Source organism: Podarcis bocagei (assembly GCF_964188305.1).
Source record: "Podarcis bocagei genome assembly, chromosome: 5".
In the NCBI taxonomy this organism is placed as follows: domain Eukaryota; kingdom Metazoa; phylum Chordata; class Lepidosauria; order Squamata; family Lacertidae; genus Podarcis; species Podarcis bocagei.
In genome coordinates, this window is record NC_138129.1 from 25,269,071 (window position 1) to 25,293,376 (window position 24,306).

The 24,306-nt window shown below is 44.6% G+C and overlaps 1 protein-coding gene across 2 annotated transcripts in view; it reads right to left on the reverse strand.

The window, feature by feature from the left end:
* PLCG1 (phospholipase C gamma 1) overlaps positions 1-24,306 on the reverse strand; it is a 98,903-nt gene that overhangs the window by 45,807 nt on the left and 28,790 nt on the right. For both annotated transcript variants that reach the window (XM_081196019.1, XM_081196018.1), the window contains exons 2-4: positions 7,197-7,349; positions 5,575-5,668; positions 3,983-4,030 (exon numbers count right to left, since the gene is read on the reverse strand). In XM_081196019.1, coding sequence (XP_081052145.1) covers positions 3,983-4,030; positions 5,575-5,668; positions 7,197-7,349 — 295 coding nt within the window. The remainder of the gene's footprint in view (positions 1-3,982; positions 4,031-5,574; positions 5,669-7,196; positions 7,350-24,306) is intronic.

The window sequence follows — 24,306 nt, forward strand, 5'->3', positions numbered from 1 at the left end:
GCACTTGGGAAAAACTCATTTATTTTCCCAAGCTTTTTGCTGGCCATTAGTACCTGTTGGTTGTATTTATTTATTTTATGCCTACTTTGGTCTACTAGCTGCTTTTGCATTGTAATTTTAATGTATCTTTTTTTACTGAATGCTGCCAAGCAGCGGCATAGCTGGGCACCCGGGGTATGTGGCACCCAGTGTTCCCCGCCGTCGACCCAGCCCTCCCTAGCTGCTCCTCTGCTGCCAATAACAGCAGCAGTAGCAGAATGGATTGCATTAAGCAAAAAAGCAGAGTTTCAGTTCTCTCCTGAGCGGCACCCTCAATTATTATTGCCCTGGGGGGGGCCCCAACTTCAATCTCATATTGCTTGCCAGCGTGGCAACTTTTATTTGTTATTCAGGTTGTAAAGATTCCCTTGATGAAGAGATGATCAAATACACACACACACAGAGAGAGAGATTGAGAGAGAGAGAGAGAGAGAGAGAGAGAGAGAGAGAGAGAGAGAAGATAACTGCCATTTAGATTTCGAGAGACCTTCCTTTGACCATCTAGGTCTCTTGTACAAAAGAGCAGCTTATTTATTCCTCTGGCAACAATGGCTCTTGCTCCAAGCACACCAGCCAGTTGTGTCTTTGCTTCTTCGCCCTCTCAGACAAGGGACTGTGGAAACAGGGAAACTCAGAAGACACATACAAACAAGAAGGCATGACAAAGGTTCATTTAGAACACCAGGCTGGCTTATTATATCCACTGAGAGCACTTAGCATTTTTCTGCTTTGCAGGCTGAACCATCTCCTCAAGTCCACGGAGCAGAGTATTCAGAAAGCAGGTGGCAATAATCTCCTGAAGACACGACACAAACTCATCAATATGCAAATCATGCAAAAATGTACCCCGCCCTCCCTGACAGATGTTGCTCATTATTTGCCTCCACGCTGCGTTGGCGCTGTGGGCTGCCTCTGTCCCAGCTCCTGGTTAAATAACGATCAAGCCAAGGCCTTCTGCCAGAACAGGAAATAGGAAGACCGACTGCACAAGGGAGAAAGGACACAAGCAAGCAGCAGAGGCGCCAGGCAGCATTTGGCACTGGAGACACAAGGGAAATGCAACTTGTATTTATTTGCTAGGGAAAGAGATGCAAAGGGTTTCAAGTTGTGGTATCAAGCAAATACAGTGGTACCTCCGGTTGTGAACAGGATCTGTTCTGGAGGTCCGGCCGCATGCTGAGGAATTCACAGCTGGAGGACTGTTTCTGCACAAGCGCATGGGGTGAAACCTGGAAAAATACTTCCAGGTTTGCCGCATTTGCATCCCGAAGTTTACGTATCCAAAGGGATACGTAAGCAGAGGTACGACTGTACTACATTTGGCAGGTTTAATATACAAACGGGCTCCTGTGCTTTTAGTGGTTGGGCAGAGTAACTTTTGTGAGGTGTCTCCCAGCACATCATTGCAGTAGTGGGAGAGGATGAACTCTCTAGCATTCCTCCTTCATGGCAGTGGCTTCCAAACTTATCTCAAGGAAGACTCTCCACATTGATTTACTTGCCATCTGTACTGCAAAGGCAATCTAGGGTGTAGAGAGTGCTGGACTTAACTGTTCCCCTGTGCAGTCTAAGAGTGCACCTTAGAATACATCCAACTGTCCCCATTGCAGCTGCAGAACAAGATCAATACTGATGGGAAATGGCTACCTTTCAGGAATGGAAGGTCTGAAAGCTGTAATGTAAGCGTGAGCAGAGATATTACCAGCAACATATAACCCTTTCCCTGTTTGCAAAGGAGAAACGTCATGTCCTAACACAGTGAATTAATTGTGCATTATTCCCTTGGCCTAAAGAAACCCGACTCCCTTAAGAGATCATTAAATATTAAACAATTCAGAAATGTTTTTAAATAAACAAACATAGGTGCTCAATCTCTGTCTCGCAGGAAGACTTTTTTAAAAAATGAAATGGGCAAAACAGATGATCCTGCAGACTACCAAATCCATCAGATGCTCAGTCACCATGGCAACAATTGCATTATTCCTGGTTGCACATGCCATTGTAAGGTGGAACCTTCGGAAAGTTTTCTGGCAGCATTTATTTTTCAGGCAGGTGGTTTTTGCTGCCGACACCATGTCTAGTTCAAAAGATCAGGTACCAAGGTGATGGGAAAGACCTTCACCTGAGACAATGGAGAGCCAGCACCAGTCCAAAGAGACAATAATGGGTTAGATGAACTAACCGTCTGACCTAGTACAAAGTAGCTTCCCGTGTTCCTATTGGCAGGTCCTGTGCTCCAACTCCCATTTTTGCACTCAGTGGTAATGGTTAAAACATTTCATTTCTCTAGGGGAAAAGCTCTTTTTTAAAAATCAATACTGAAAGGTTAATGTACTACTCTCTTGACATCATTAAAGGAAATCTGTGTTGAGTGGCGGAGTGGGGGGACCTAGAGGCAACAGAACATTTAAGATGGCAGGCCAGATGGCAAGGCACACTGGCACTGACACCAAGAGCAGGCGTTTTTAAAAAGGGAGCATTTCGCTCTCTTCTAAACATGACAGCAAATGCACATCACAACTTTTCCTCTCCATGGATTCAATGTAAGCCAACATGCCAAAGGTATCCTATGTACTCACAGATCCTAAAACAAGTGGTTAATAAGGAGCAGCTTGCAAAGCAGAATCATTCTATGTGCTTTTAAATGTGTTTGTGGGAGGGGGAGTTACTGGTTTGTTTTTGAATATTTACACTGTGAACTGCCCTATGATCTTTGGATGAAAGGCAGTATACAAATTTAAACAACAGCAACAACAGAAGAAGAAGAAGAAGAAGAAGAAGAAGAAGAAGAAGAAGAAGAAGAAGAAGAAGAAGAAGAAGAAGAAGTTGTTGTTTTTGTGAAGTTGTCTTGGAATGCAAACTTATCATGCTGGCACTACCGCGACCAGTTTTCAGATCCATCAAACCAAGTATTCTTCTCACTCAATGACCTGAGGGTGCTTGGAAAGTGGTAGAAAACCCCCAGCTTTTAAGTTACTTCAAGGATTTCTCATTTTGTGGCTGACACTCAGGATGGCCTTTGGTTGGCAAGGAAATCTACATCAACATCCCATCTCCAGGCACAGACCTGCACATTCATTTTCTCACTTCCTGGCTTCAACTCTTTTTCTCCCGCCTCCCTAGACCTATATGATCCTGCTTCACTTATCTTCAGCTTCCCAGCTCTCTTTTGTTTCCTTTCTCTGTGCCAGCATTCCCCAACCAGGTGTTGTTGGACTACAACTCCATCATCCCTGACCATCATCAATACTGGCCGGGACAGATGAGAGTTGTAGACCAAAACATCTGGAGGGTACCAGGTTGGGGAAGGGTGCTCTCTGCTACTTCTGCCGATAGTACCTCCCCTTTACAGCTCTACACAGGCTTCTTGATCACAACCATGGATTTAGATGGTTTACATATCCAAGAAAAAGTTGCACAATTAATCGGGATATCTTTTTAATTAATTAAAGGTTGTCATTGTTTAATCTGATTAATTTATTAAATGCTGCAGCCCTAGTTGGTCTAAAATGTAATTCCCAATACAGCCAAACCTCGGTTGTCGAACATAATCCATTCTGAAAGCACGTTTGGCTTCTGAAATGTTTGACAACCGAGGCACGGCTTCCGATTGAGTGATTGCACACAAGCAGAAGCCGCATCGGACGTTCAGCTTCTGAAAACCGGTCGAAAACCGGAGCATTTACTTCCAGGTTTTCGACATTCAGAAGCTGAAATGTTCCAAAAAGGAGGAGTTCGGGATCCAAGGTTTGACTGTACTTGTTTAAAATTCAAATGTGTGTCTAGTCTTCTTAGTCTTAGGACTGAAGAATGTGCAAAGAGACTTCCACTCTTCCAATGCAGTGGAACGGCCATAAAACAGAATTGCTGTTTACATAGATTTCTGGATGCCCCCAATAAATGAGACCACACTGTAAACGAGAGAAACTTTTGCTCTATTTACCTGTCTTCTCTGTTGCGATCAACTGAGTAGAACTGCTTTCGGAGCCACCTGAAACCAAATAGGTTTTGATATCTTAGTCATTCCAGTGCTGTGCTGACCTTTCAAAGCACAGGTTATCCACAGGTTACCCACAGTTCACCAAAGAATAAATAGGTACAGTGGAAGTATTCTCACTAAGCAGGGTTGAATAAAGAAAAAAAAGAGCTATACATGATTGGTTTCTACAGTATTGTACAAGGGTTGAATTGCAAATAACCTACATTGACCTCCAATGCTTCCCTACCCCATGTCTCTGAAAAGCAAAGTTAGAAAGGTTATGCAACAAAATGGTCTGATAAATCCCTGCCACTTCTGACTAGACATGCATAGGATTGCACAGGAAGAGGTATCAAAATTGAATCCTATAAAACTGGGATGGAGAAACTACATCTGACCTTGTGCTGACCTTTAAACCTCTAAACGGCTCGGTCCTGTATACCCGAAGGAGTGTCTCCACCCCCATTGTTCAGCCCGAACACTGAGGTCCAGCTCCGAGGGCCTTCTGACGATTCTCTCACTGCGAGAAGCGAAATTACAGGGAACCAGACAGAGGGCCTTCTCGGTAGTGGTGCCCGCCCTGGGAAACGCCCTCCCACCAGATGTCAACAACTATCTGACTTTTAGAAGACATCTGACCGCAGCCCTGATTAGGGAAGCTTTTAATATTTGATGAATTACTGTTTTGTATTTTAATATTGTGCTGGAAGCCAGAGTGGCTGGGGAAACCCAGCCAGATGAGTGGGGTATAAATAAATTATTATTATTATTATTATTATTATTATTATTATTATTATTATTATTATTATTATTATTATTATTATTACAAAGTTGCTTTGAAGGCTCAGCCCTTTGCTATGTGGATGTGTAACACAACTGGCAATTATTCTATGCTCTGCTGGCCCTGCCCAACTGTTGTGCCAAAGCCTTTGTGCTATTTTCCACCATCCTAATACCCAGAAGAGGCTGGCTGGCTGGTCCCTGGTAGCTGCTGAGGAAGACTCTACGGAAGAGGCAGGACTGATCTCCCCTCCCAAGTCCTGTCCCCATTGGAATGGATGCTTCCACAGACATAAAGAGACACCAGGTGTGGGTGGCAGGGAGAGGGGAAGAAAGAAGAGTGAAAGAACCCAGGCATCCTGCTGATGGGGGTGTCCAGCTTAGCTAAGTGCAACAACAGAGAGCTGGCTGAGCATCTGAGCTACATTATTGAGCATTATTGTGCTTCCGGGAGTGAAAGATTCAGGAGTGCATTTGTTGATTGAGAAGCTGTCATGGTTGATTGAGAAACCGTCATGGGGCACAGACCAAGGAAGACATGAAGACACATTCTTAATTCTCTCAGCTGTATGGTGGCTTCAGAATCAATCAATCAAGACAACTTCAGTATCTTTCACTCCCGGAAGCTGTAAATTATGGAACTGTACATAAATTTATTATGAAAAGGCAGTGCAGATTTTCTTTTTGGCATGCATAGTCTCAAATATGTTGGCGATGAGGGGGATTAAGTGAGAGCCACCTGCCTGTGTCTTCCTGCTCCCAATTTTTTGATTTACCTTTCAATCTGCAGCGGAGTAGCAGCCTTTAGGGTATCCGCCACAAGCCAGTTCAACCCTTTGATCCACATGCTGACTTCTTCTTCGGATGTGGCTGTGAAAATAAAGAACAAGCCGGTCTTGTAAAGATATGAGATACAGGCACTGACCCCTGTTTCCAAGAAGGAAGTCCCCGAGCAGCTGGCCTCCAGCAGGAGGAAGCTAATCCCATCGAGCTTGAGGTTTAATGGCTCTCTGCTTTCATTCATAAACCTCAAGAATATTCCCTGTGTTTCAAATGTTTGTGACTGAAAGCAGCTACCCTTTCTAAACAAATCAAGAATTTATTTTTAATACTCAATGGCAGACCTATAAATAGCTACTTTTCTGGTCGCCAGTGCCCTGGAAGAAGAAGAAGAAGAAGAAGAAGAAGAAGAAGAAGAAGAAGAAGAAGAAGAAGAAGAAGAAGAGTAGTTTGGATTTGATATCCTGCTTTATCACTACCCAAAGGAGTCTCAAAGCGGCTAACTTTCTCCTTTCCCTTCCTGCCCCACAACAAACACTCTGTGAGGTGAGTGGGGCTGAGAGACTTCAGAGAAGTGTGACTGGTCCAAGGTCACCCAGCAGCTGCATGTGGAGGAGCAGAGACGCGAACCCAGTTCCCCAGATTACGAGTCTATCGCTCCTAACCACTACACCACAAGGTCTGGGCAGTGAGGTGAAGGGGTTTTTCTAAATTGGGAGAAAGTTTGTCGTGGAGGCATCCTTCATATCATACACTATTAAATTATACCCCCATAGTACAGAGGGGACATACTGGCTGCAGCTGATGGGATAACATGAGAAAGGCTAGAGATTCCCTATCCCCGATTTAAATATATTAAAAACCAGATGATTAAGACATTTGAATTTTCTCAAAGCCCCAGTACATCTTTGAAACATTTTAGAAGTAGCAGATAATGATGATGATGATGAAATAACATTAAACAAAAACAAAACATCTCACAAATCAATGGTCGATCTTGCAAGCTCACATGGGCTCCCCAAGATGCGTATTGTAACTTAAGTAAACCAAACGTTATCCATTTTGATACTTGCTAGGCATTAAACAGCATGAGCCTCGCTCTCCAATAAGTATGACAGTTAATAGACACAAAGCAACAACAGGGCTGGCCACAGAGTAGATTCACAAGATAAGATGTGAACAAGCATCCATTTGCTCAGAAGCCTCATGCTCCCTATAATAGCCATCTATTATGGCAGCTGCTACCAGCACCCAAGAACCTTCTTCCATCCTCTCGGTATCAGCGCCACCCCTTGCTCCCTCCAGTGGCGTAGCGTGGGTTGTCAAGACCCGGGGCAAGGCAAGTAATTTGCGCCCCCTAACCCGTGGATTTGCGCCCCCTAACCCGTGGATTTGCGCCCCCTAACCCTAACCCCCAGGTGTTGCGCCCGGTGCGGCCTGCACCCCCCACGCTACGCCACTGGCTCCCTCTCTGCTGCTAGAAGCCAGGCTCTCCTGAAGGAAGAGTGGGTTGTGGGAGTGGTGCTTAGAAGGCTGTGGGAGGAACAGGACAATCGTCGTGTATCATCTGAACCTATATTTACCCACTAAAAATAGGAAAGTGGAAAAGAGATCCCACCTTGCAGGCTGAGTGTTTTCAGTCTGAATTCCATGCCATAAAGGATGACAAAACAGTGAGACGGATCTGGCCGGAAAGAGGGATCCTCCTGATACCGGTCAAAGTCTCGAGAGTTTCTTCCCAGACGAATCTCTTGGATTTCACGAATATCAACTGTAAGAGAAGAATAGAAGGGAAAGGGATAAATTATAATGAGGGAAGATTAGGGTGCTTTAAGAAGGCGCCTGTGATGTAGGTTCCAGTATCATGTACTGTGTTAGCTAATATGCAATCTCTCAATATGGCTTCATCCTGGATTGCAATGATAGTCTAGACCTCTGTCATTAAGAACATAAGAACAGCCCAATTGTATCACGCCAACAGTCTACCTCAGTGGTTGTCAACCAGTGTGCCGTGGCACCCTGGGGTGCCTTGAATGGTCAGGGGTGCCCCTGGCTACACTGACCTCTGTCCCTCTTTCTTTCCTTCCTTCCTTCCTTCCTTCCTTCCTTCCTTCCTTCCTTCCTTCCTTCCTTCCTTCCTTCCTCTGATGCCCTCTCACGTCTCTGCCTCCCAAAGGCTTGCACAGCTGTTTATTGCAGCAGCCCTGGCTATAAGCTCCACAGGCGAACAGTGCCTCTGGGAGGCACCTCTCTTTGGGGTACAGAGGGACCAGGGATGGCAACCAGGGCTGTCCTGGTGCCCCCCCCCCAGGTTGCCCAGAATTGTCAACCTTTTTTTTTTTCAGCAGAGGAGCCCAGCGCAACAAACCAGCCTGAGGCGCGCTCTGGGCGGGCCTCTGTTGTCGCCTCCGCGGCAACAGAGGAACCCAAGGCAATGGTGGCAGCAGAGCAAGGCCAGAACTGGGCAGCCAGTGAGCAAGCAGAGCCCACAACAGTCAAGCACGCGGCGGCGGCGGCAACTGAGCAAAGCCAGGTGCCTCATGTAAGCAGCGTACATGCACTGGGCAGGCCTCTTGACAGCCCACCAATCCCAGGCGCACAGGAGGCCGGAGCCGGCCGGCTGCCTCAGCACCCACAGCAGAAAAGCCTGCGGCGCTCCGAGGGGCTCTGCTCCACTCAGCAGTGGCTGTCGGCTGGCCTGGCTCTCTTCAATCCCCGGACTCCAAATCTCAGCCCAGGTCTGGTGCCCCTGAGAGCTCGGCACCCGGGTGCCCCGGACCCCTAGCGCCTATGGGTAAGACAGCCCTGACGGCAACAACTGCTGCCCAGAGGACTCCCAAGGGACTCTAAAAGGTTGAAAACCTTTGGTCTCATACTGTTCTCATACTGCCTACAGGAAGCCCACAAGCAGCACTCTCCCCAGTTTTGATTCCCAGCAACTGGTACTCAGAGGCATACCGCCTCTAACAGTAGAAGAAAAACAAAGCCACTATGGCTAATAGCCATTGATATCCTCCCTGAATTTGTCTAATCCCCCTTTTAAACTATCCAAGTTTTTGGCCATCACTATGTTATGTGTGGCAGTGGTTGGTGGGGCAAGTGACAGCAGGGTGGCACACCCGGCTTCTCAACAATGAGTGCCACTGCCACTTGCTGATGGGGCGAGGCACTTAGCATGATGGGGGCCCATCTGTTGATGATCCAAGCACTATGCCCACACCACAATGAGTTCCTGGCACCACCTGTTTCTCCATTTGCAATAATAAAGTCACAGTCACGTAAGAGATAGAGAAAGGAGGCACCGTAGCCAAAACAGTAGCAAACCAAGACAACCTGTTGTATGGATAGGGTGGCTAGTTGCAAAGGAGGACAGGGTTTAAGACAGAGAATTTCAGCAGGTGTAGCTTGCGTGACAAAAGCATACCTGCCAAAATCCACTTATTAAAGCAACAATCATCCTGCCCCTTTTGCACCTGGTCACTCAAGGTGCAGGCACAGGCTAACATCTGCTTGTATATCTTCAAAAGCCTTCTCCGGCTTAAAGACGTAGTTTTTTTATTATTTTATGGAATAAATTCGTGGAATTTATTAAAGCAAAACACCTTGCCAGTTTCACACTGGTCACTTCAAGCCCTGCCTGCATTCTAAGCAATTCTAGATTGCTCTGTGGGTCCACCTGGGACCACTAGAGGCCACTGTGACGCATCACAACCTGGTAGCAAATACAGTGGTACCTCAGGTTAAGTACTTGATTCGTTCCGGAGGTCCGTTCTTAACCTGAAACTGTTCTTAACCTGAAGCGCCACTTTAGCTAGTGGGGCCTCCTGCTGCTGCCGTGCCGCCGGACCCCAATTTCTGTTCTTATCCTGAAGCAAAGTTCTTAACCTGAAGCACTATTTCTGGGTTAGCGGAGTGTGTAACCTGAAGCGTATGTAACCCGAGGTACCACTGTAATGTCTTTCCACAAAGGGAAAATGCAGTCAAGCAGACACTTCTTAGAATAGGGGTTGGAAAGGTTTAACCTCGCCTGGGCCGGTTCACTCCAGCGGAGATCCTTCCATGGGCCGGAGTGCGCGTACACACCCACGATTTCCAACGTCTGTGTTGACGCAATTTCCAGCACCGCAGAAGCAAGTTCCCATGCTGTGCTGCGCCAGTTTAGCGCAGCACGCAGGGACTCGCCAAGCAGGCAGCTTGGTTCAGGGGCGGCTTGTGGGCCGGTTAAATGACCCCCATGGGCTGCTTGTGGTTGCCGACCCCCTTCTTAGAGCCTCCGTGGGAGCAAATGTGAATGGATGTTTTTCTTTGGACTGCAAAAGTCAGATGTTTCTACATTCCCACCCGCCATGCACATCTCTCCATTCTCCACAAAGGTAAGCAAGAGGCATGATCACTGTTCAAGAGGCATGATCACTGTTCAAGGCGCATTCCAGATAGGCAAATGCAATTGAGCAGTAAAGGGCGTGGCCTGGGAGCAGTGGTGGCCGGGGGGGGGCTGATAGGGAGGGAGACAGGGAGATGGGGACTAGGTGGAGCCAGAGCCAAGGTATATGCAGTGACACCTAATTCGTGTTTTTTCCCATTTGAGACGACAGAGGATGAAGCTGGCAAATACTGCCCCCCCCCACTGGTTGTAGGTAAAACCCCAAAGGCACACTCCTCCATTGTCTCCTGAGACAGACGGATGCCAACATTGTAAGGCAAGTGATACGGAACGGAAGGGGGGGGGGGCTCCTGTTACAATGTATCCATTCTGTTTCTGCTTTTGCCCTATAGTACAGAATGGGTTTGAAATCATTGAAATCTTTAGAAATTGATATAAAATCAACCGTAACTCCGATTTCTTCGCTCTTGGTGTCATTCAGCTCAGTTCCCCGTGGACTCCATGATGCTATCCCTACTTCCATAATCCCCGAAGCAGCAGGTCACGTACGCAGGAACTTCTTAATCCTGTCAGATCGTTTCGCCAAACCTTTCCTCTAGGCAATATTAGGTGGCAGACGATGCATATCTCTGACCCATTGTCTTGCCACCACCGGTACTCAATAAATGTGTATCTATGTATATTTCCCGCTCCGCATATCCCCCCTCCCTCATCCGGAAATGCTAATTAATGTAATCCCACCTTTTCATAATGTATTTATGACATGTAAAGTATATTCATGATGTAACTTGTGAAACCCAACCTTCCCATAATGTATTCGTGACGTTTCATGCACTGTATTCTGGGATATGGAGGGAAATTTCAAAAGTTCATGTCACCCCTTTCTCTGGGTTCAATCTCGCCTTGAACCTGTTGCGCAATAAACTTGGACCTTCTGCAGTTTGCTCCTGTGTCCGGCTGAGCTCATTTTCTTCCGCAGGGACCCACGGACTTAGTCCGATGAGCTGGGTGGCAGAGTAACCCCGCACCCAGATTTTAGCCGTAACAGTTGGCGCCCAACGTGGGGCTTGCGGTTCTCCCGAGCTGCTGACTGGGGGCCCCGAAATCTTCAGCCGGCTCCAGGCCATTTTGCCTGGGAAGATCCTTTTGGACCCCCAGCCATCTTCTGGGCGGTAATCGAAAGCCCTAGGAGTTCAGCCGGGGAGCAAAAGAGGGATCCAGCCGGCTTATTCATCGATCCCGGGATCATCATAGAAGACGCGTGAGTATAAGGAAAAAGGAAAATCCAGTGCACTGGTGGGAAGGGGGTGGAATCTCCTGGCAACTGAATTCTCTGCCCTCCTCTCTATCGCTCCTTCTCGCCTTTCTCTTGGTCCGGTTAGTGAGAGAGACCGTGGACCGCTGCTCAACCCGAAAGGGGGGTTCTGAGCTCTATCCCTTTTCCTTAAAATCTCCAGCCAGCCGCACCAATTGGGAGCCCGAAAGTAAGACGGAGAGACCCGACTTGAAAGATAGCCGACTTTCTGCAACGGGCATCCCAGTTGAAAGCAAGGGGTTGGAGCTCTCTTTCCGAACTTCCCGAGCGTCCTTGCTAGGGGGCAGGAAGTGGTCTTGCTTTCTGTATCAATCCCAGCCGCACCGGTCGAGCTACATACCACGTGTACTGTAAGCTCGCTTCCGAAAGCAAGGGGGATTTTCGACCCGAAATTCTATCCAGGGACCACCCGATCTGGCACCGCATGGCGCGGGCGTCCAGTAGGGCCCCTTTTCCTGAGATGTGACGATAGGTAGGAGGTTGCCAGGAGGGATAGCCCATGAGGAATTGGGCAGGACCGGCAGAGTGGAAAGAGACCCCAGGTTATAGGAAATAAGGAAATAAGGAAATAAGGAAATAAGGAAATAAGGAAATAGGAAATGGAATGCAAGGAACCGGATAGCTAGAGCTCTCTAAAACCCACTAAGGAAGTTGCCAGGCAACTAGAAGCCCCTTCTCCTCTTTACTATATGTCCCTGTACTAAGCATACCAAACCCCTAGACATACCAATCCTAATCAGCCCCTCTCTTTCCCCCTTCTCTATCCCAGACACCCCCCCCCAAAAAAAGGAAAAAGCAAAAAAAAAAAAAAAAAGCAACAACAGCAACGCATGCATCTATAAAGGGGTACCCAGTCAACCAAGCGTTGTGAGCCCTACCAGTTTGATTAACTGGTGGTGTGTTTGAAGAGGCAAGGAGGCTCATAAAACCATGTGGGACCTTCCTACTAATTTCACTTAATGAAGCCAAAGGTAGTGGCCCAACTCCTTGCAATAACCAACTAAAGGATGAGAATATATATGTTTACATGTTTACATGTTGTCTGTTATGTGTGTTGTCTGTTAATACATATATGAGAATATGTATGTTTACATGTTGTCTGTTATGTGTGTTGTCTGTTCCTTCTGTCTCTGGCAGACTGCCTTTCTTAAGTGTGCATAGTTTAAACTGCAAGCTTGCTTCAAAATTTAAATCTAAGGAAGCCATGCTGGATCTTAGCAGTCCTAAATAAGAGAAGATGAGAATGAAGTGTGCAAATGTTTACCCCACCTCTTGCTTTGCCCCAACTTTTGAGATTGTGAGTCTACAGTCTTATTTTGGAAGGTGCTTTTAACCTAATGTTTCTGCTGCAAAAGCCTAGTTGAGCACAACTGCTCTCTCAAGCTAAAATGCAGTGCATGCATTTCATTAAGCGTATGCCTATAAAAGTATGGTGTTCATTCTAAGAAAAATATTTGAGTCCAGTTTTAACTTTGATTTGGTTGGACAGAAGAGTTATTGTAAGGCTCCTGATATCAGTCTCTATAAGACTTCATGGCCTCTTTTGTTAGAAAATGCCCCCCCCCCTTGTTTCACTCTGCCTCTTTCAGTTGTTTTCTCCCTTCTTACTTCTGTGCCAGGTAAATTTACTCCCGAGTAAGCTTCCTTTAAAGGAAACTGCAAAGAGGGGAGGGGGCAACACTTGTGTATTCCCTTTAAAAATTAAATCTAGGGCTGCTTTAACTGTGCTTTATAAGAGATCCTCTCCCTATCTTACGAAAACTGTTCACTTCTTCCTTAAATATCATTTCAAACTCACTCAAACTATCTCAAGATCTGCAAAAAGGGTTCTGTGTAAAGTTATGTACTTTTATTTTCCTCTTCCTTAGTACATGATATGAGCATAGATGATTCCTTTCCCAGCTGTAAATCTGTACTTAAATGTGTATGCCTCTTTGGTAGTACAAATCTTGCTGCGAAATCTTGCTGTGAACCCTATATTTTGGAGGGTTGGACTAGATGACCCCAGGGTCCCCTTTCAACTCTCCCAATTTGTGGCTGTGTGGAAGGCTATGTGTCTGCAAGCATTGGAGGGTAATTCTTAAATTCTGGTGTGGTAATGGAGTTGAAATTCAGCCTAGCTTTGCTCTTTAGTTTTAAAAGGTGAGAGGTGAAGCCCAACTGGTAATATCAAGCATTTGAGTGATTACAGTGTTTATCATTTTGTCTACTATTTAAAAATCAGATTTAAAAGTCTACTCAAAGTTTAAGCACATACAAATGAATAATCAAGTACAATTAGCCTTGACCAATGACTGGCCATTTTTACTCATAAATAAGAGAGCGGTTGATTGTTCTGCGAATGACCAGATAAAATGACCAATAATGATAGCCCTTTCCTGTACATAAAGGAAGGTGAATACTGTACTTGAATTACTGAGTTTCTCTTTTTGTGTTTTAAAATCTAACTCTACTTTTAAAATCTACCCCTTACCTTTCCCTTCCTTATTCAAATTGAGCCAAAAGATGCAACATTTTCAATGGTATAAAAGGTTTCTGAGACATGAACTCTGCACATGCACAGAGGCTAGATCAGCTTAAAGAGAGAGAGAGAGAGAGAGAGAGAGAGAGAGAGAGAGAGAAAGGAGGGGGGAGAGAGAAGGTTTGGAGAGCAGTGTGCTGCAGGGAGAAACCTTTCCAAATTTCCTTATGTAAAACGTGGAACCATTGAGGGAAATCATCCTTAATGTGTTTTGCTCCAGGGGCTACTTAAGACAAGAGTTAAGTACTGGACATGCCAAATTTTTTTCACAGGTAAATATCAAAGCACTCCCACTGTGAGTTCCTCTCTTGAGTAGTTTCTCCCCCCCCCCATGGGATTTAAATTTTATAAGAGTTTTTTTTTTTGGTGTGTGTGTATATGCCTATACATTGCCTATACATTTAGGAACAGCATTTCCTGACAGGCTTCTCACATGAAATAATTTTCCCTTTTAACAGGATATGTGAACCCCGATAACAAAGTGTTTGTCCCTTTTCCTCCCACAGCAACTTTCTTTCTGTTCTGTGAAACAAGTCTGAATCCCTGCTACAGTTTGACTTCCATCTCTTTGTGGCTTTGACACTTTTTTTAAAGTTACAAGTAATCTGTTTTCATTTATTTAATCTGTCTCTCCATGATGTCTATGAAGTTAATCGAAGCACAACCAAACATTGTTTGTGGAATGGTATTTGTTTACCTTTTTGCCTGAGCATTTCTTATTAATTCTGTCATTTTGGCTAGTGCAAGGTACTTGCACAACTTTAAATTGCCATTCATTTTTTCCCTTGGTATTAAGTCATTTTCCAGTATTGTCCTATAGCCAATGTTGTCACATCAAGAAACACTCTTTTATTTTCATTGTTACTTCAGATTTCTTAAAATTGTGTGTCTTAGCATTTATTTATTTTTCGTTCCTCATAAGTCATTGTGTGTGTTTCATTATTATTTTAACCTTGTATTTTTTACAGTTCTCTTTCTCTCCAAAGTGAAGGAAAGCAAACGAACTTGGCAGATAATAACAGTAGTTATAGGAAAATGTGATAGTAATATTGGAATGAATGAAACGCTTAATGTGCTAAGATTTTTTATTATTTGCAGCTTCCCATGAAAACTGGAGGACATCCTTCTTGTCTAACTGTGTTTTTAAGTCGCCCCCAAACCCTGCCCCTTACAGGATATCACTTCTACAGATGTGCAATGATGAAAAGCAGCAACAACCCCTTCGCCATCACAAGACCTGCAACGCCAGAGTTTTCAAAGTGCCCACAGCTATCTCTTTCAAAGGATATAGACTGATGGGGAGTGGGGCTGACAAAGGGGGGAGGAGTTGAATTGCAAGGACATTTTCCCACTTTTGAACCTTAAGACTGTGCTCCAGGATTCAAAAGATACATACGTAAAAGATCACAATTGTGTCAAGATATGTAACTGATATTTAATTAGTTTGTTTTGTATTATGTGTTATTATGTAAGAATGTTGAAATGTGTCTGACAGTGTGATTTCCACAAAGGGGGGCAATTTTGTGTGTAATTGTTTTTATGTTTAATGTCTTATTGCTTACACACCAATGGAGAATTCTCATGCATTTTATACTTTCTAATAGCTCACACTATTGTGTAGTCCAATGTTTAGATCAACTTGTAACCACATTTAATTGTTCCACCGCCAACTTTCCCTATCCATTTTAAATGTGTTAAACCTCGTTTTGCCAAGGACAAGCTTCTGGATCCACAAAACACCAGGTACATGAAGGTGCATATGCTTTGGTTTAGCAGGAATGATTTCTTATAGACTTAAATTGACTTATTTGGACAACTGCCCTTGTTAAGAATGGTTTTCTTTTAACAGATTGGTTTGAAGAGATGAGAACCATGGGGCAAGATAAATTCAAATTGGGCTCAGTTTGAATTGGGCAAGTGTATCCAGGCTGCAATTAGCCTTTTGGTCCTTTAAGTGCAAGTGAGCAACCCCCATGCGTGCAAAACCACAGCCTATGATAGAATCCCATAGGAAGGCCAAGGCCAAGGCATCTCCCTCACGAGATGTCCAACCTGTGCCAGCTATGGTGAATGCCAGGCAACATGGTTAAATGAAAGCCCCGAGGGGATTCAACAGACAGGATGTGTTGCTGTAGCACTATGTCAGTGTGAGACCACAGAAGAGCTAGCTTGACACCTGAGAAATACACAAAAATGGCGAAGGACAAAACACCAACTGCATTTTTCAGTCAATAAGACCTTCCTGCTAGGTGTAAAGCATAAAACACTATTGAGAATGCCACAAGTAATTTAGCAACAAAATACAAGAGGTGTTCTTTATATAATACCCTATATGCAACTACCTGCACTGCTATACTTGCAAATGACCGTAAGAGGCATGGCTTGCAAGTCCCCTTTCAGGTTTGCATAAAGCCACACATCCCATTCACCAAGATTTAGGGTGCGGAGAAAAGATTTGCAAGTTCTTACAGAACTTTAATGCAAATCTATCTCCGAATGGGGGACTGATACGGAACGGAAGGGGGGGGGGGCTCCTGTTACAATGTATCCATTCTGTTTCTGCTTTTGCCCTATAGTACAGAATGGGTTTGAAATCATTGAAATCTTTAGAAATTGATATAAAATCAACCGTAACTCCGATTTCTTCGCTCTTGGTGTCATTCAGCTCAGTTCCCCGTGGACTCCATGATGCTATCCCTACTTCCATAATCCCCGAAGCAGCAGGTCACGTACGCAGGAACTTCTTAATCCTGTCAGATCGTTTCGCCAAACCTTTCCTCTAGGCAATATTAGGTGGCAGACGATGCATATCTCTGACCCATTGTCTTGCCACCACCGGTACTCAATAAATGTGTATCTATGTATATTTCCCGCTCCGCATATCCCCCCTCCCTCATCCGGAAATGCTAATTAATGTAATCCCACCTTTTCATAATGTATTTATGACATGTAAAGTATATTCATGATGTAACTTGTGAAACCCAACCTTCCCATAATGTATTCGTGACGTTTCATGCACTGTATTCTGGGATATGGAGGGAAATTTCAAAAGTTCATGTCACCCCTTTCTCTGGGTTCAATCTCGCCTTGAACCTGTTGCGCAATAAACTTGGACCTTCTGCAGTTTGCTCCTGTGTCCGGCTGAGCTCATTTTCTTCCGCAGGGACCCACGGACTTAGTCCGATGAGCTGGGTGGCAGAGTAACCCCGCACCCAGATTTTAGCCGTAACAGTAAGTAACTGAAGTTAATGCACCACTCTCCATGTTTTGTTCCAGCCCTTGCAAAAGGGTTCCATTTGCTGCTGTTGAAAGGTATACATTTATAACCAATGAGACCACAGGCTTGCCTAAATGCGGATCTAAGGTGGGGATCTTGTACAAACTGGGCAAAACAGCTGCACTCACCCACACATTTCTTTCTAATATTTTATTTTATTTTGCTTTGCTTTGTTTATTTTGCTTTGTTATATGCTTTATGCAAAGATACACACACACACACACACACGATCCAGTCAAACATCAGGATAAATTAAGCAGCTTTTATCGGTTGTTAAAAATCCAACAACTGTAAATTCCCTTCCCTCCTTCCTTCTTTCTCATAGGAACATTTTCTCCGCCATCTTTTCAGTCCTTGCTTCCAGGGATTTTCGCACGCAGAGTGTCTCAGATAGAGCTGGATGACAGAAAACTGAAACCACAAACTGCCCAGGAGACTTCTATACAACAGGCCTCCCACTCTCTCCTGTCCCTCACAGCTGCTCTGTCCCATGGTGATCATCAGGCAGGTTTCAAAACCCATCTACTAGCCATAGAGCTGGTTGGACACCCACTTCAGAGAGAGAAAAACCTTCCTTATTCAAGCAGCTTTTCCCACACCCCTTTCTCCTTTTCCAACCATCCTTTTCCTTAGTGCCTTCTCCTACCTAGCAACGGTCTCCTAGCATCTGTTGCTGTGACTCTCCACACACCCATTTTGTCATCCCTAGCCCTGAATCCCCAAACCCGAGGACCTTGAGGAGCAGGCAGGCAGGGCCCCCTGAGCCCAAGGATTGCCTTGAGGGGCTTTGCAGGTTGGTGCCTGATGATAAAGTCCTGGAACTCTTGGAGGAACAGCTGGAGTGGTCCTTGAGAGCTTTGGTCCAGGCCAAAGAGCAACGTTTAAAGGACCCAAGTCATCAGTCTTCTCATGAGGGCTGGGCAATATCTGGTTTTCAATATCATGATATATCGCCAGCTAAACATTGTGATATCTCAATATATCATGATGTCTGAAATAAGGTTGGAGCTTATAACAATCTGGGGAAAATATTGGGGGGGGGGAATAAAAAAATCTGATGATGTGTATAATTAAATGAAAAGTTACTCAGTGATAGCATGCTTAACTATACCATTAAATATTTCGGGAGAATATATTACTGTTCTGTTAAGGGCTTTATATACCCATAGCAACACCTTGAACTTGGTCCTGTAACAAATTGGGAACTGGTGTAGTTCAGTGTTAAAAAGTCAGGTAGACCATCTAGGTGCCACTTGCCAACTGAAAACTAAGTTACAGATGGCCATTCAACCTCTGCTTAAAAACCTCCAAGGAATGAGTCCTTTCCAAGGGAGTCCTTTCCACTGCTGAACACCTCTTACTGTCAGAAAGTTCTTCCTGTTGTTTACTCAGAATCTCCTTTTCTCATCACTTGAAGCCATTCATTTAGGTCCTCCCCCCTCCAGAGCAGGAGAAAACATGCTACCTCCCATCTTCCATGTGACACCCCATCAGATATTTGAAGGTGGCTACCCTATCTCCTCTCAATCTCCTCTTTTCCAGACTAAACACACCCAGCTCCTTCAACCATTCCTCATAAGGCTGGGTTTCCAGAGCCTTGATTATCTTGGTTGCCCTCCAGCTTGTTAATATCCTTCTTAAATTGTAGACATATCATGCTTAGCCTGATATCAACCTGATATTGTGCTGGGTCTCTACTCTGCCTAGCAAGAGGCAAGGTGTGTGCCTTAAACCTGCATGACAGAAGCAAGAGAAAAGCCATGTGGATCTTATCTTTTGCTGATCTGAGTCTCCCTCCTTTGGCAGGGAAGCTTATTTTTATGCAGACTCTGTCTCTAGCAAGAGGCACGGGGCTCGCACCTTGGGATTGTGCAGGCAGAAAGCAGCTTTTACTGCAAAGTAAAGCCCTTTACTCTGCAGCCTACCGGGCAGGCAGGGGCTTATGCCTTGCAGATGGGCAGGCAGAAAATGGCTACTTACTCTGAAGTAAAGGCTTTACTTTGTAGTAAAGTGCTGCTTCCTGCCTGCCGGGTTTGCAAGGCTGAAAAAATATGAAACCTTTATCGTGGTTCATACCGAGAAGAGACAAAGTATTGATATATCACCCACCCCTACTCATGAGTAAGGAGTCTATTCATGAGCCAGCCCTGATGCTCCTTCACTGCCAGCAGCTGTGGTTAGGCTGCAGTTTAGGAGGCCAGAGTATTTAAGACCTTCCCCTTGAGCTTCTCAGCTGTTGTGATAGGCCATTAAACACCTTTCTGTTGCTGGCAGCAACACAGGTCTCTGGCTCCTCCTTCTTTGGCACATAGTTCCTGATTCTAGTCTCTCTGCCTTGCTGTGTTGTCTGGCCTTGCCTCGCTTTCCTTTCTTCTGTATCATGTTTGGGACCTAGACTGATTCTCTGTGCTACACCTCATTTTGTTTGAACTATACTGCATATGCAACCCTGCCTTCATTGGCGAATACTTTGGTGGAGGCTTATATATTCTAAAACTCGAGCTTGATATCTTCCCAACAATTAATTTTCCTAGTCACTGTGATCTAGTACCAATGATCCTATTTACTCTATGGCTGGGCACACAGATCCAATTTTTCCATGTGTGCTTTTGGAAATGTTTGTCCCTACATACGCACTTTCAATTAGTTCCCCATCCTCACCCATGGGCAGTATCCACAGTGTGTGTTCTTGTTCCTTCCCCATAATTTGCATTCCTCATCCTTCCTGATTTCCAGAAATCTGAGGTCCATCATGGGCTTGCATGCAGATATTTCTTTACCTGTGTGTGTGGCTATCTTCTATACATCTGCACAAAACAGTGGGTTTTAAAAAGTGTGTGTCATGCCTGGGACCACGGTTAGACCACCCATCTTGAGTTTCAGAAACTTGAGGTTTCATGTTTTGGACATGTGTGCAGATTTTTGTTTAGTTGGGCATGTAGCCAGTTTTTATTTTTGAGATGAAAGTTTTCAGATATAGCAGACTTGCACAAAATAGTGCGTTATTTCCCACCGCCCCTTTTAAAGTCCTATGTGTTGCATCCTAGTCCTGTTTCTGTTTCATGAAGTCTCACCAGCAGCCTGAGGAACACCTCACCAATGGAGGCAGGGGGTGTCATGATAGATGGCATCCTGCAAAATGTCACCACATATCTGTAAAACATCAACAACAACCCCCATACACAATGCACTTTTGGATGTCTACCATTGGGTAACATGCAATTTCATATTGGATCTCCTCCCCCCGCCCAACTGCATTGAACGCAAAAAATCCAAATTAAATGGGGGGGGGGAGAGAAAGAGAGCAGGCTGCCACTTGGGTGAGGACATCATGTGAACAAACAAAAAATATGCACATATAGGACGTACAGAGGTAGCTCTGGTTACGAACTTAATTCGTTCTTAAGCTGAAACCATTCTTAACCTTAACTTTAGCTAATGGGGCCTCCCACTGCCGCCATGCCGCCGGCGCGTGATTTCTGTTCTCATCCTGAGGTAAAGTTCTTAACCCGAGGTACTAATTCCGGGTTAGCGGAGTCTGTAACCTGAAGCGTATGTAACCTGAGGTGCCACTGTGTACTGAATCCACTTTAAACTGCTGTGTGTGCACAGCCTATGTCACATGCTCACGTTTTACCTCACTCGCTTGCCATGTGTGGTAAAATGTAATGTGCACCCACCCCAAGCTGACTGTGCTATGTTTCCTCAGACCAGACAGAGGGGAAAGCATAGGGAAGGCTTAATGGTAATGCAGAAGAAGAGGCAGAGGCAGGAAGGAGACAGGAACAGGAAGCTTATGAAACAGTGTCCTGCTTTGCTGTGGAACAAGCTAACCATCTTTCCCTTCTCACAGAGCAATTCCATTTCCCCTCAGTCTTTCCAAACTTTCAGAGATCCCCAGCCTCTCCACCACCTGGAATGAGGCCATAAGCTGGTCCTAGTTCTGCTTCATAAAGTCTCACAAAAGAGAAATCCACCTGTTTCTTATAGGCTCAAAGGGATACATTCCCCTAGACGCGTATGCACACACAGTGTTGTAACTACGGTATGTAGGAAACATTTACTGTTCTGCATTTATCCAGCTGTGTTTCCAAGGCTATGTATTCTAAAATCTAGTATTAGGTATAATAAGCATGCACTTTTGCTTCTCAGGCCTGCAAACGACTTGAGGGGAGGAAAAAGAAAAATAATTGGGGTGTGGGGGGAAGGAATAATGGGAGGGAACAGCAGAATTCAAAGACTGGTGAGGACAACAGCATCTGGTGACAACAAAGATGATTACTGAAGCTCACATGGGTGTAAAAAAAAAGATCAAGTAGAGGAGAGACCATTTATGCTGCCCTCTCACTACTAACAGAGGTTCACGGGATCTTGTTTAACAAAACAAACACACAGAGAGTCAGGTCAATATCCTTCCTGGAAAATGACTGTGAAAACCCTCAGTGGAATCAATTAATGACATATGTGACTCACAGTTTTCAAGGCACAAGACATTTCCAAGCAGCACAGAGTAAAAACCCTTTTGCAGACACCCAGGTGTAATGGAACCCCTACTGAAAAAATACAAAACTGTGTTTTTTTCATCCACAACCTATCATATAAGCATATTTCAACCGGTCAGGCATTGTTTGCTCGTGTTTGTTTTACTTTTGAATGTGCCTTTAGAAGTAGAAACAGCTTTGGCAAAGACACCAGGCAGGTATGTTTACCCATGAGCTAACTCTACAGTCAAGCCTAAAGAAGAGATGGAGAAGGGAAGAAGTGAGATGAGGCTACCATCTTTCTGAAGCTAAGCAGGTCCAGATCTGGATGGTAGACTTCCTGGGAGCCAAATTTATATTGTGGCTTCAGGACAATTCATGAGAAGTGATTCATAAAGGAGAATAATAATAATAATAACAACAACAACAACAACAACAACAACAACAACAACAATCACTTCCTTGGATTCTATAATGGAAGGAAGGCAGGGTATAAATATAAGAAAATAAATATGTCAATTTTGATATATTAACTTATCCAGGGTGTTGACATATCTTTAAAGAACTTGCCGTTGTGATTAATTTAACACAAGACTTAAGTTTATTCTGCGCCTTCCTTTTCAATAACACAATGAGTCCAATCTGTTAGGCCCAGGAATGTTTTGCCTCCCAATGCACACAAAAGTATAGCAAACAAGATTTAGAACTACAAATATCAGAATGTGGAAGGAAGTGTAACTTGTAAAAAAAATGAATAAAACAATGTATTGTGCTTTGATGGGTACATATTAATATACATTTGAGCTGCATTAAATCTGAAATTTGCTGTTGGGCTGGCACTCCTATGCTAGCCACACGAGGGTTACTACCAGCTCTGAGCCCATATGTCCTTATGGCTTTCAGCAGGTGCATGGAGCCCTTAACAAGATGGATAGGGTGTCCAATAGACTTAACCTTACCATGACTTTTTTTCATTCAAATACTGAGAAAAGCAAAATGAAGCCCCCTCCCCATAAATCCACACATCCTCTGATCCCTGGAGTGAGTCGAAAACTGCCATCACAAATTGCAGGAGTCAGTCTTCCTGCCCCTCATGTCCTCAGCTACAGCTTTAGATGAAAAATGCAATAGGGATTTAGGAAGCTGCTGGGAAAACGGGCACACTGAACCATTTCCTCAAGTCCTTTGGGTAAAACCAATGTGTTTTACTTCCAAAAACTCTGAAAGGGAGCTGGGCAGGCTGCAGTAAGGTTACAGAGGCCAATGATATCCAGACACTCAGCTGAACTCAAGCTCTCGTGGCCCAATTCAAGCAAACCAAAGCTGCCCAGTTCCCTCTGAGAGCTTTGGTGGAATGCCAGGCACACCATAAGGGATTGATGAAGTGGCTGCACTGATCTCTAAGGAATTGGAGATGGCTGGGTGATAGAAGTAGTGCCAGAAAACTTCCAGCATATGACTCCCCTTTCTGATCCAACATTTAAACAAAGCTGAAATCCTGCCAACTGGCTGTTCAAAAGCAGGTGATGGGGTCTGAATCCAGCCCCCCTCCCCTTTGTTCCACACCACCCACTCCTCATTCCCCTGCAATATATAATACTTTTTCAACAGGCTATATGCACACAGTCTCATGGAACACATAAAACTCAACACTAAGCATCAATATATAAAACAAGCCATTCTAGGAACCATCACTACTCCATGATTACTAATGCATTTTTGAAATTCTCATTTAATTAGAATCAGAGTCTGAGGACTGCAACTTCCAATTCCAAAAGTCTGCAAGATGGGGAATTGCCTGAGAGGCATGGACAACCATATTATTTTAAGCATTACATCTTTACATTAAATTTTAAGGCTTATACAGGGACAATGGATGCAATTGTACGTCCTTTTCTGTTTTGGAACATCAGGACATTGAAAAAGACGTATACACAAACACACACACACAGCCACCAGAGTTGCTATTTTCTTCCCAGTCTGTGTAGACAACTATAATGTGTTTCAGTGATAAACTAGCTCAGATAGAGAAGTTAGAAAGACAGAGAAAAATAAGACTGAGGGCAGGCAGACTGTCTCAAAGAAAAAGGTGGCATAAGAAAAAACAAAATGGAGTAGCAGTCAACTAAGTTTTACTTAGAGCCATTTAAATTAATGCACGTGACTAAGTGAGGCCCTCAGCAAAAATAGGTTCCCCACCCCTAACAAACAGCACAACATTATTGACACAGGGTATCCCCTTCTCTTGTCACCTGTCCCACCCAGTTCTTAGATTAGCCTTTTGGTATTTGAATGGCACAAGATCGGGCACAAATGTTCAGCAGAAATAGAAGCCACTTCCCTTGCACCTTGCCTCAGTAAGTGCAGAGTGCACCCCTTCGCTGCCACCCTTGTGGTTCAAGCTTCCTTCCCACCCCCTTCATTTGCCAGCAGGAAAGGCACGTCTGCGTGTCAAACAAAGAAGCGAAGAATGGCTCTGCAGAAGCCACTACAGAATCAGATCAGCTACTCCCCCTCTGGTACACCAGGTGGTTTTTACCACTCAACTCCATGTGCCTGGAAAGTTTGCTCATTCTCAAAGAAAAAAAAAGCCCTCAGGACCATTAATTTTCTCAGCCAAGAACATGGGTAGGCAAACTAAGGGCCGGGGGCCAGATCCGGCCCAAACACCTTCTAAATCCGGCCCGCGGATGGTCCAGGAATCAGCATGATTTTACCTGAGTAGAATGTGTCCTTTTATTTAAAATGCA